A 12659-nucleotide genomic window follows, 5' to 3' on the forward strand; every position below is an offset into this window, starting at 1 on the left:
CTCAACCATGGACTATAATAACAAAGCCACCCTAGTATAAATGTAATTTGAAATACAGAAAATTAAAAGCAGTTGCTTCTTTTTCCAACAATCCAGAGCTTGCCTGGTGACTCATCTGATAACAAATTTAGATAAACATAAAGCAAAAGAAATACTCAATATAGGCTATGGTATCCACCAGGCCCAGAGGCAGTGGGAGGCAGAGACGGCCCCTTGCTATGGGCACTGGTCCTAAACAGGGATGTCCAGGGACCCCCATGTGGCCTGGTGACCGACACTTTTCCTCTAACATCAAATCATAAAAATGAATTCCAGGGTGAAACAATATTAGTATGTTCAGAAGATGAATTATTCCACAGAAGTGGCACACAAACCACTAGCTCTGACTGTGGACACGCGGTCAAGGATGTCTGGTGAGTGAGACACGAGACAGGGCAGGACAGCGGCTCCTACTTTACTCCTTGGACACCAAGGTTGCTGAGAATAACTCTAAGTGTTTCACTAAAGGATCAGACTTGCAGATAAAATAATGGCAGTCTTGTCAAGTTTAGATCAAATAAGTGAGCAAAGTAGATTATTTTAAAGGATCTGACCTCTGTGTGGACCCTCTGAACTGAGAAAGGACACCCAAGATCCATCCCAGCCCCTGCAGACACAGGGGGGCCATCCTCAGAATGGACTGCCAAGTGGATTCTTCCTCAGACTTATAGAAGAGGGGAAAAGGACTCATGAATATAGATGGAAAAATTCTCAACAAAATCCTAGCCAATAGATTACAGCTTATCATCAAAAAAGTCATTCATCATGATCAAGTAGGCTTCATCCCAGGGATGCAAGGCTGGTTTAACATACTCAAGTCTATAAACGTTATCCACCATATTAACAGAGGCAAAAATAAAGATCACATGATCCTCTCAATAGATGCAGAAAAAGCATTTGATAAAATCCAGCATCCTTTTCTAATTAGAACACTGAAGAGTATAGGCATAGGTGGCACATTTCTAAAACTGATTGAAGCTATCTATGACAAACCCACAGCCAATATTTTACTGAATGGAGTAAAACTCAAAGCTTTTCCTCTTAGAACTGGAACCAGACAAGGCTGTCCTCTGTCACCTTTACTATTCAACGTAGTGCTGGAAGTTCTAGCCAATACAATTAGGCAAGACAAGGAAATAAAGGGAATCCAAATGGGAGCAGAGGAGGTCAAACTCTCCCTCTTTGCTGACGACATGATCTTATACTTAGAGAACCCCAAAGACTCAACCACAAGACTCCTAGAAGTCATCAAAAAATACAGTAATGTTTCAGGATATAAAATCAATGTCCACAAGTCAGTAGCCTTTGTGTACACCAATAACAGTCAAGATGAGAAGCTAATTAAGGACACAACTCCCTTCACCATAGTCTCAAAGAAAATGAAATACCTAGGAATATACCTAACGAAGGAGGTGAAGGACCTCTATAAAGAAAACTATGAAATCCTCAGAAAGGAAATAGCAGAGGATATTAACAAATGGAAGAACATACCATGCTCATGGATGGGAAGAATCAACATTGTTAAAATGTCTATACTTCCCAAAGCAATCTACCTATTCAATGCCATTCCTATCAAAATACCAACATCATACTTTCAAGATTTGGAAAAAATGATTCTGCATTTTGTATGGAACCGGAAAAAACCCCGTATAGCTAAGGCAGTTCTTAGTAACAAAAATAAAGCTGGGGGCATCAGCATACCAGATTTTAGTCTGTACTAAAAAGCCATAGTGCTCAAGACAGCATGGTACTGGCACAAAAACAGAGACATAGACACTTGGAATCGAATTGAAAACCAAGAAATGAAACTAACATTTTACAACCACCTCATCTTTGATAAACCAAACAAGAACATACCTTGGGGGAAAGACTCCCTATTCAATAAATGGTGTTGGGAGAACTGGATGTCTACATGTAAAAGACTGAAACTGGACCCACACCTTTCCCCACTCACAAAAATTGATTCAAAATGGATAAAGGACTTAAACTTAAGGCATGAAACAATAAAAATCCTCCAAGAAAGCATAGAAAAAACACTGGAAGATATTGGCCTGGGGAAAGACTTCATGAAGAAGACTGCCATGGCAATTGCAACAACAACAAAAATAAACAAATGGGACTTCATTAAACTGAAAAGCTTCTGTACAGCTAAGGAGACAATAACCAAAGCAAAGAGACAACCTACACAATGGGAAAGGATATTTGCATATTTTCAATCAGACAAAAGTTTGATAACTAGGATCTGTAGAGAACTCAAATTAATCCACATGAAAAAAGCCAACAATCCCATATATCAATGGGCTAGAGACATGAATAGAACTTTCTCTAAAGACGACAGACGAATGGCTAACAAACACATGAAAAAATGTTCATCATCTCTATATATTAGAGAAATGCAAATCAAAACAACCCTGAGATATCATCTAACCCCAGTGAGAATGGCCCACATCACAAAATCTCAAAACTGCAGATGCTGGCGTGGATGTGGAGAGAAGGGAACACTTTTACACTGCTGGTGGGACTGCAAACTAGTACAACCTTTCTGGAAGGAAGTATGGAGAAACCTCAAAGCACTCAAGCTAGACCTCCCATTTGATCCTGCAATCCCATTACTGGGCATCTACCCAGAAGGAAAACAATCCTTTTATCATAAGGACACTTGTACTAGACTGTTTATTGCAGCTCAATTTACAATCGCCAAAATGTGGAAACAGCCTAAATGCCCACCAACCCAGGAATGGATTAACAAGCTGTGGTATATGTATACCATGGAATACTATTCAGCCATTAAAAAAAATGGAGACTTTACATCCTTCGTATTAACCTGGATGGACGTGGAAGACATTATTCTTAGTAAAGCATCACAAGAATGGAGAAGCATGAATCCTATGTACTCAATCTTGATATGAGGACAATTAATGACAATTATGGTTATTGGGGGGGGGGAAGCAGAAAGAGGGAAGGAGGGGGGGTGGGGCCTTGGTGTGTGTCACACTTTATGGGGTCAAGACATGATTGCAAGAGGGACTTTACCTAACAATTGCAATCAGTGTAACCTGGCTTATTGTACCCTCAACGAATCCCCAACAATAAAAAAAAAAAAAAAGAAAACAAAAAAAAAGAATTATACAACAGATCAATAAATCTAAAAGTTGGTTTTTTGAAGAGGTCAATAAAGTAGATAAACCTTTGGTTAACCTAACCAGGAATAAAAAAAAAATAAAAAGAAGAGAGGAAAAGGGAAACCCAACCCTCATGCTCAAGTCGAAGGTCCCCCTGGCACCCACAGCCCTGCCCCAGGACACACCTGCTGCCCACGACCATCTGGGAGGGAGAAAGTCAACCACAGTGACAAGCACCACTTGCCGTTTCTGATCCAAATCACAAGCGGCACAGTTTACTTTTATGGACATCTGTTCCCTAGCCTCAATATTTGATGTTTCTTATCACAAACTGGTGGTGATGAGAAGAAAATTCCTCAGGGAGCAGCCTCCTGACTGAGGTCACACAAACAGTATTTTCCTTTTTTTTTTTTTTACCTTTACACTTACAGTATTGGTGAATAGTTTGTTTCATCAAATTTCAATCCTCAACTTCCGAGAGTATATTTTAAATTATTACCTTCCAAAAGAGAATGCTGCAGTGCCGACAAAAATGTAAAGTGTCTCCATACTGTTCTTTAGTGGGGTAGTATTTCTGAAGTGCAAAATACATCAACTTCCATTCGACATGACCTTTTTCTGAAAGGATCAAATGTCTACAAAACTAAACACAAACAAAATTCTGTTCAGAATCAGATGGTGATTCAGGTGCAAAACTGTTTTTAAAAGGTAGTATCATACATGAAACATTTAATTATTAGAAATTAAACTTACTTGGATTAAATCATTAAGGCACGAATCAAATAAATCATGGATCGTCCGTATAATGGAACACCAAGCATCTGTTAGACAGATTTAAATATTCTTATCTGGAATGATGTCTGTGACATATTATTTAAAGTCAGAATAAGTTACACACATCACATATTTGAGAAGGAACTTGTATATCTCGATTATATAAAGAACACAACTCAATAATGAAAAGACAATAACTTAATTTAAAGATGTGCAAAGGACTTGAAAAGACATTTCTCCAAAGAGGATACACAAATGGCCAATAACCTCATGCAAAGATGCTTAGTAACCCAGTCCTCAGTGAAATGGAATGAAATACTACTTTGTGCCCAGTAGGACGGCTAAAATCAAAGTCAGATAATCACAGGTGCTGAGCAGGTGGAGAACTGGGAACCCCCCCACATACACGGCTGTGGGGTGTGCATGATGCAGCCACTTTGGAAAACAGTGGCTCATGCCTGTAATCCCAGCACTGGGGAGGCCGAGGCAGAAGGACTGCCTGAGCTCATGGGTTTGAGACCAGCCTGAGCCACAGTAAGACCTCATCTCAAAAACAGCCAGGCATTGTGGCGGGCACCTGTAGTCCCAGCTATTCAGGAGGCTGAGGCAAGAGAATTGCTTGAGCCCAAGAGTTTGGGGTTGCTGTGAGCTACAACATCACGGCACTCTACCCAGGGCAACAAAGTGAGACTGTCTCAAAGAAAGAAAACAGTCTGACAGTTCTTCAAAAAGTTACAGAGTCACTATATGACCCAGAAATTTCACTCCTAGGTGAAATGAAAACATGTTTCCACACACAAACTCATACAGGAATGTTCACAGTAGCATTTTTTATAAAAGCCTCAAAACTTTCATGAAACAAACCAAATGTCCATCAACTGCTGAACGGACAAACAAAATGTGATCCATACATAAAGTGGAATATTATTCAGCCCTAAAAAGGAATGGAGTTCACAGGACAGAACCTTGAGGACATGCAAATGGAAAGAAGCCACTTATAAAAGGACATGTACTGTACACTCCACTTACGTCAGATGTCAGAACAAGGAAATACAAAAAAGAAAGAGGCCTCAGTGGCCTAGGACTGAGGAGGGACAGAGTGGCCACTAAAGGTGATGACAATGTCCTAATAGCAATTGCAATGTTACCAAACACCATTTTTACAGAGTAACATGATTTCACTATGGGAAGGTAAACAGCACACAGCTAGGTCGATCTGTGTGTATGTTTGAGTACATACAAAAACTTGAATCAACAAAATGCACGAGCTAATAAACTCAGGGTTGTTCTTGGGTAGGGGTCATGTGCCTCCCAGGGTACGAAACACTGCACTGGGGTCATTAAGATGTGGTTGCAACAAGCACACTTTACTTTTCATAACAGAAATGACCACTTGTATGACTTTCTCCTACTTCAGCCATGGCTTCTGAGGACTCTGGAAGTTATCACAGAGCCAATGAGGAAGTCTCATTTCTATTAGAATTTCAAAAGAAGACAGCATGAAAAGTAAAAAGGTTATATTAATTTCTGTATCTTCCAAGCACTGCTCAAACATTAGAGAATAAAGACAACTGCTACTGTCTCTTTTCTGCTTCACTGACTCTGTGCTGCTCCTGTGTCCACAGAGAGAAGTGCCCCCACCATGTTTTTTCCCTTAAGTAACCATTTGTGGTCTTCTGGACTCAAATCCAACATCTACAACAGGACTCAAGTCAAGAGAACATGGAAGCTCTTCCTTCCCTCATTCCCGGCATTCTTGGGCGTCAACTTTCACATGAGGACACTTCCCACCTGGCACCAAAGTTACTCCTAATAGCCTCTTTTTTCAGGGCCTTACTGTAACTTACTGAGCCCTGAAGAACAGATAATTAATATTTTTATGCTATGTTTTTATAAGTCAATTAAGGAAATGTGTACAAACAAGATACACCTACATCCCTAATTCTAACCCAACTGGAGGACATTTAAACATGAAACATGAACCTTCTTTACAGTGATTCCTTTAAAGAGCTTCAAGGACCACAGTGGTCAACAGACGTCCTTAAGACACATGTAGGTCTAGACGTGTGAACACCTGTCAGGACTCCTGGGACATGTGTTACCAGCCAGGCCTAGACCCCGTCCAGACTCACTCCCCTCCCTCCAGACCCTGCGCAGCATGCCCCACCCACCTTTGGTACTGAGAACACAGCCACCATCCTCTCTATGCAAATCAACACCAGAATCCCTTTGCTTCTCCCCAACAAGCCCACGAGATGGTTTCCCCAGGCATCGGAGCCTCTTGCTGACCTCTCCTGTGGGTCCTGTCCCCTGGATCTGAGCACCTGAACAGCTTGATCCCTACGTCCCCTGTGGTATCTCCTCGGTGGGCATCCTCAAGGGTCTGCCCCATTACTCTGTCCTCTCTCCACAAGTCTGTCCAGGTCTCTCAAACACATGCTGCTCTCTGCGAGACCCTCCACTCAGACCTGCTTTCCTGTTGGCCTGGCCAGTTCCCTGCCCACCACCTTCCTTTCCTGAGACAGGTCTCCTGGCATCCCCCAGCCAGTCCCTCGACAGGAACTACGGCTGTTCGGAGTTGAACTGCATCCCAGGGCTGTGCTGGCTCCTCTGAGGACAAGGGTCCCAGGGTGGCTGAGCCACAGCCTCACTCCCTCAGCCCCACCCAACATATAACGCCCTCCCTGTGTCATGCCCTTCCCTCTGCCAAAGATCTGCAGGTAGCAGTAATTCTCCCCAGTTGCACCCTGGCCCCCATGTTATGCTCCAAGGTGGGCAGCGCTGCCCGAGGGGCACAGCCCACCTGGTGAAGACTGACCATGTCTCCCTCTCCCCTGCACATCTACAGGGTAAACAAAGGACACCAGGTCTCACAGAGGCCCAGTGATGGGGCCCACAGGACTGTGCCATGACAAGGAAGGAGACCCCAAATGAGTTACATCTGGACATTCTTGTGCTGCCCTCACCTGGGTAGTGACAAGGACTCAATGAGCTTCTCAAGGGCTCACGGCTGCTCAGGACACGCAGACCCAGCAGACAAAGAGGGGAGGTGGAGGTACCCCTTGTCAGCTCCTGCTTTGCTGCTTGGTTTTGGCTTATTTTCAGAATTACGTTTCTTTTTGAATATGAAGAACAAACCTTACAATCTACAGAGAAACCCTGAGGGATTTCACTAGCGTCTGATTGTTATGACACCTTAGAAGTAGGAACGCCTGGCCACCCTCTCCAGCTGGGGCCTGGCTGCACCACACTCACCTGCTTTTCGGCAAAGTGGTACTGACACAGCCTCTTCCACAGCTGCCTGTCCTCGCTGAGCATGTACAGGGTGGGGGTCACTTGGCCCAGAGTGACGATGTCCCAGCCATCTGAGAAGCGGTACAGGATGTTGTTCAGCATGTGCAGAGGGAGGTCGCTGAGTGTGAGCCCACTGTCCACGTGCTGGAAGGAAGACACACGGCATTCATTGACAAGATAAGACTCAGTGTCTGGTCACAGGGATATGGCAGTCGAGCTTGTGAGACACTCTCGTTCCGGAGGAGCCCTCTGCTAAGGCATCACTGTGCCCCCCACTCCACAGGTGTGAAGGCCCCACTATGCTGGGCAGGCTGGTGCTAGCTCCCCCACTACACCTCCACCCTATCTCCATGCCAGGAACAAGGACTCGACTGTGAAGTCTGCAGAGAATGACACGTGGAACTGGGGCAGCATCAACCGAAAGGCTGGCTGGGAGGGGACTCAGCTGGGAACACCCCGAGCCCCCACCTGGGGCCTGGGTGCACTCGGGCTTTGGGGCGTGGCTTGTTTCTCAGAGGTGAGAAGGTTGACCACATCTTGAGGGCTTGATCAAGCTTTACCTGTACTTGTTTTAATAATTTAAAATTTTTAACTTTTCTTTATTGAGGTATAACTGATATGAAAATTGTATATATTTACAGTACATGATGTTTTAATGTTTGCATATGTTACAAAATGATTACCACAGTCAACCGAATTAACACAGCAGGTCTGTAGGCTAGCTTACTTTTGTTGGTGGTGTGAAATCAGCCACAGTGGGAAAATAACAAGTGACACAGGTCAGAGCTCCTGTCCCCTGAGAGCCAGCTGCTGGGCACTAACCACAGAGCACCACCCGTGCGTTCAGCTCTACGTAAAGGGCCCCAGCATTTATGGAGGGATGGGCCTTGTCTGCAGCCATGTGCACCTTTTGATTATGACACCCCAACCCCACCCAACCACTCCAAGCCATGCACAGCTCCCTGGGCCCTTGGAGTCCGAGGCCAATACCATACTTGGTCTCGATGGGCTAAATATTATTTTAACAACTGAAATACTTATTTTCCTTTAAAAGTGAATTACCACCCAATTCCCCTGGATCAGCCCTGTTTGATGGTTACCACCCCTAGTCTTTCCAACAACTATAAACTATTAAGGGGTCTTTTTGGTTCAATTCTATTTTAAAGCAATTTAATTAATACTCTGACAAGGTTAAGAAAAAACTTTCAGAATAATAACCTCTCATATGAAGAGGTAAAGACTTTTGTGATGTGAAAACAGACTGCAGGATTCCTTCTACTCAAGAGATCCAGACCTTAGTCATCTGAAGATTCTGCAGCTGCTGTTGCCAGGTGAGAATAGTTTCCAATCGACAAATCCAAATGTTGATGTTTCCCACCAACACAGACTTCCCCACTCCTCTAATAAGGATACAGAGGGTAGAGCTAAGGTCTTGGAGAAGATCTTTGATCAGGCGAGGATTGTGGTGGTCATCAAGGACTGGAATAAACAAAAACAAAACTGGACTGACACAGTTAGCCACTGCTTTTAAAAACTGTCTAGTTTCACAACCACATGTGGTCTATACACAAGCAAGAAAATTCTGACAGTTGCTTCAACGGGGATGAACCTTGAGGACATCATCATGTCAAGTAAAATACGCCAACCACAAAGGAACAGACAATGCATGATTCCACTCGCATGAGGCACCCAGAGCAGTCAAACTCACAGAGACAGAATGAAGAATGACGGTCAGCCGAGATGGGGGTGTGGGCAGGAGGGCACGTTAGTGTCTAATGGGGACAGAGTTCCAGTTTGGGACAGTGAAGAAGCTCTGGAGATGGACAGTAGTGGTGGCTGCACAACAGCACAAATGGACTCAATGCCACCGAACTGTACACTGAAAAATGGTAAATTTTATGCTATTCGTATTTTATTTTACTTTTTTTTTTTGAGATAGAGTCTCACTATGTTGCCCTTGGTAGAGTGCTGTGGCATCACAGCTCACAGCAACCTCAAACTCTTGGGCTTAAGCAATTCTCTTGCATCAGCCTTCAAGTAGCTGGGACTACAGGCACTCGCCACAATGCCAGGCTATTTTTGTTGTTTTTATTGGTTTTGTCATCATTGTTCAGCAGGCCCGGGCTGGGGTCAAACCCACCAGCCCCAGTGTATGTGGCCAGCACCCCAACCACTGAGCTACTGGTGCCCAGCCTATGCTATTTGTATTTTAACACAATAAAAAAAAATCTAAGTTCACTGCAACCCAAAAGTGGCATCATTTTTGAGATTCTGTAAGTATAATGAGATTTTTGAACACTTTAAAATTTTGTCTGACAGTAAATTTTCAGTTGGGTCTATAATTTTCTCTTTAAGAGTGTCAGTTTATAATTTCCTTTGTGCTTATCATAAAGAAAATTAACATTTTAAAATGGCTTATACTCGTAGTGTGAAATTTAAAGTTTCATTTACTAATAGCCACTAATTAACTGCAGTAAGCTCATTAATTAAAAAAAATTATTGGCTTATCTGACGCTTACATGAAAAAGTCACCATTTTGCTAATTATAAACCATACAGCTAAAATAAACTGATTCACTAACCATAAAATGGTAAAATACCTTTTTTAAAACCATAGGATTAATCATTTTTCCTAATATATCCTTCTGTGTGCAAAAGCAACTGAAAAAAAGGTAAACAGCATGAACCCTGGCAACAGGCAGGACAACCTGTACTCCTATGGACAAGGCCACAGACTCACATCAGTGTTTTGGCAGCACCCGCACTGGGAAAAGACAAAAGGAAAATGCCATCTCCTGTGGCCAAATTTCTAATTAAGATTTAGATTATTAAAAATATCAGTGAGCATCTTACCCTTTTGAACAATTTTATCCAAAATGTTGAAGTAATTCTTTTGTGCCACACCACTCAGTGAAGTTAACTGGGATTTTGCAATGAGCTGCAACAGCTAAAGGAAAGAAGAGAAAAGCTGAGTGATGTCTAAGTCCATTCTGGAAACATGAACCCTCCTGAAAATACCAAAATCACATGAACATGCTAACATACGGACTCCAAATGCAGTCACTGTGTCAGCCTAAGACCAAGTACAGGACACAGTCACCTCCTGAGGACAAAGTAAAGGCCTCAGGCACCTGGGATGATTTGGCCCCACAGGTCATTCATTTAGAAAATTTCTTGCTGACCTCCCACAAGCAAGGACATCCAAAGTGTGCCTGTGTCCAGCACGTTAAGTCCATCTTACAGGTTTATCTTTACAGCTAACATGTAAACAACACAGAATCAGACATGTTTCCACCTGACCAGGGACATCCACGTAACTTCGGGTTCCTTTGCTCCCTTTTCCCTTCTAAAACATTCCCCTTATTTTATGTGAAAGATGGACTTCCCTGACCTCACAAGAACATAACCACTTTGCTGTGTTACACTCCCCCACCTTTTTCCTTCCTCCTATTGCTTTTAAATGTCCAAGGTTCCAATTTCTTCAGGAAAACAAGCACTGCTTTTTAGTGCTTTGTGTTTTTCCTAGGCTCATCCTCAGGGGACGGTCATAGTCCCCTACTATAGTGCCCACTGTGTGTCCCTGTAATTCTATACAGGGCAGTTTCAAAATCTTGTCTTAATAAACCTCAGCTGAGTGTGACTTGTTTTCTGCCACTTGTAGTTTAAGTTAACAGAATACTGGTAATGAAAAATGGCTAATTCACAAACAGTTCAGCAATGCAGGTTGTGAGTTTGTGTTTGCAGAGTTGTTAGCCGACTGTAGAAATGTGTAGGGTTTATGTTTCCCAAACTGTACTTCCATGACCAAATGGACCAAAATGCCCATGTGCACAACATTTAAGAGCTAATCAGTTCACAAGAGGAGTTTGGCAACAGACTTTTGCAGGAAGAGCAAGGCATTACGCCACATGTTTAGGCTTCACTATAGCTCCTACCAGGCAAGAGTCACTAGTTCAACGGTGATTCTAAGGTAGTGAAACTGCCCTGTTACAGGGACACACAGTGGGCACTGTAGTAGGGGACTATGTCCAACACCAGCCTCTGTCCCCTTGCTGGCTCTCCTACAGCTCCTCACAAATCAGGAGCCCCACAACTGACACTCAGGAAGAGTCTTCACTTTTCCCATTGTTCCCATGGGTAGCATCACCCTGCGAGCCCTAAGGGTGGCTTTTGAGACACCTTCCAGGCCACTGACTCAGCAGAGAAGACAATTTCTATGCCCCTAGTTCCACCCCAAACCCAGATAAGCAGCAGACCCAACTGCCTAGCTCTTTCCCCATCAAACTATCTTTAAAAATCCTTTCCCTCAGAGAGGCAGATTTGAGAAATTCCCCGTCTCCTCGACCGGGGCCTGGGATGTTAAACGTCCTCTGCTTGTCTCAGTGCACTGGCTTCCTCTTGAGCAGAACACTGACCCTGACAAGGCTGTGAGTGCAGGGGCACGTGTTCTGAGGAACACAGCAGGTAAAATGTATTCTACTCTTTAAAAAGTAAAAACAATTCCTCAAAATTAGAGTGAAATTTTGAAAAATGATGAAAAATGAGACAATTTCAAATATTTTTAACAGTCCCAAATCATCTTATCCTTTTTTATATAGAACTGTAGAAGAAATAATTTAATTTGGATTTCTGTTTTTTGAACATATCAAATTTTCAATAATGCCAAGGTATAGGAGAGTAAAAATTAAACTTTCATTCTAAACTGCTTATATTTATTTTGATAAATGAAACAATCCATAATTGAACACTAAACCACAATATTAATTTTTATCCAAAAAGCATCCAGTAATTACTGATTAGTCTCCATTTAAAATTTCTAAGTTTGGACTTAGAATTTAACTTAGAAGGTTAAATAAAAGGACTTTATTTAAAATGATAGTTGAAAAATACACACCAGTAAGTTTTTTTATACAAATTCTTAAGGGCAGATATTATTCAACAGCATTAGAAAAAGAAGAAAATGCTTTTAATCAGGCATTTTAAAAAATGTCTGTACATTTCTTGTCTGTAGCTATTTAGTAACAATGAGTAATATAAATAACTCAGCATTGATTATTTGAAAACATTATTTACAAGACCTGCAAAAGAATTCTCAGTTGCTTCAACAGGTATTGCTATAAACTCTGAAAGCAGCAAAAAAATACCAAATTCCTCGTTAGCAAAGTGAGCAAAGATTCAGTTCAGTTCCACAAGAACTTATTGAGCAAGGGCCTGTCTGGGGAACTTAAGTCCTCTGGAGAGGGCACCTGAACAGGAGGCCCAGGGGTGGGGAGAGTTTAACGTTTCATGTGTCCGTGGAGGAGGTGGGACAGAGCACACAGGAAAAAGGATTCACTAACCCAGAGGAGGAGACAGAGCACACAGGAAAAGCAGGTGGGAGGAGCCCACCGCCCTCCCACACACACAAGGTGCGGCCTTATCACCATCCAGG

The 12659-nt window shown here is 42.7% G+C and overlaps 1 protein-coding gene across 7 annotated transcripts in view; it reads right to left on the reverse strand.

Annotated features, from left to right (window-relative positions):
* Positions 1–12659, reverse strand: part of FBXO25 (F-box protein 25) — a 50282-nt gene that overhangs the window by 12865 nt on the left and 24758 nt on the right. For 3 of the 7 annotated variants that reach the window (XM_053597036.1, XM_053597035.1, XM_053597038.1), the window contains exons 6-9: positions 10082–10175; positions 8524–8729; positions 7191–7373; positions 3661–3804 (exon numbers count right to left, since the gene is read on the reverse strand). In XM_053597036.1, coding sequence (XP_053453011.1) covers positions 3661–3804; positions 7191–7373; positions 8524–8729; positions 10082–10175 — 627 coding nt within the window. Of the gene's footprint in view, positions 1–3660; positions 3805–3914; positions 3983–7190; positions 7374–8523; positions 8730–10081; positions 10176–12659 lie in introns of those variants that run through there. The other 4 variants (XM_053597037.1, XM_053597039.1, XM_053597041.1 and 1 more) reach the window with 2 other exon arrangements.

Source organism: Nycticebus coucang, chromosome 7, assembly GCF_027406575.1.
Source record: "Nycticebus coucang isolate mNycCou1 chromosome 7, mNycCou1.pri, whole genome shotgun sequence".
Classification (NCBI taxonomy): Eukaryota; Metazoa; Chordata; class Mammalia; order Primates; family Lorisidae; genus Nycticebus; species Nycticebus coucang.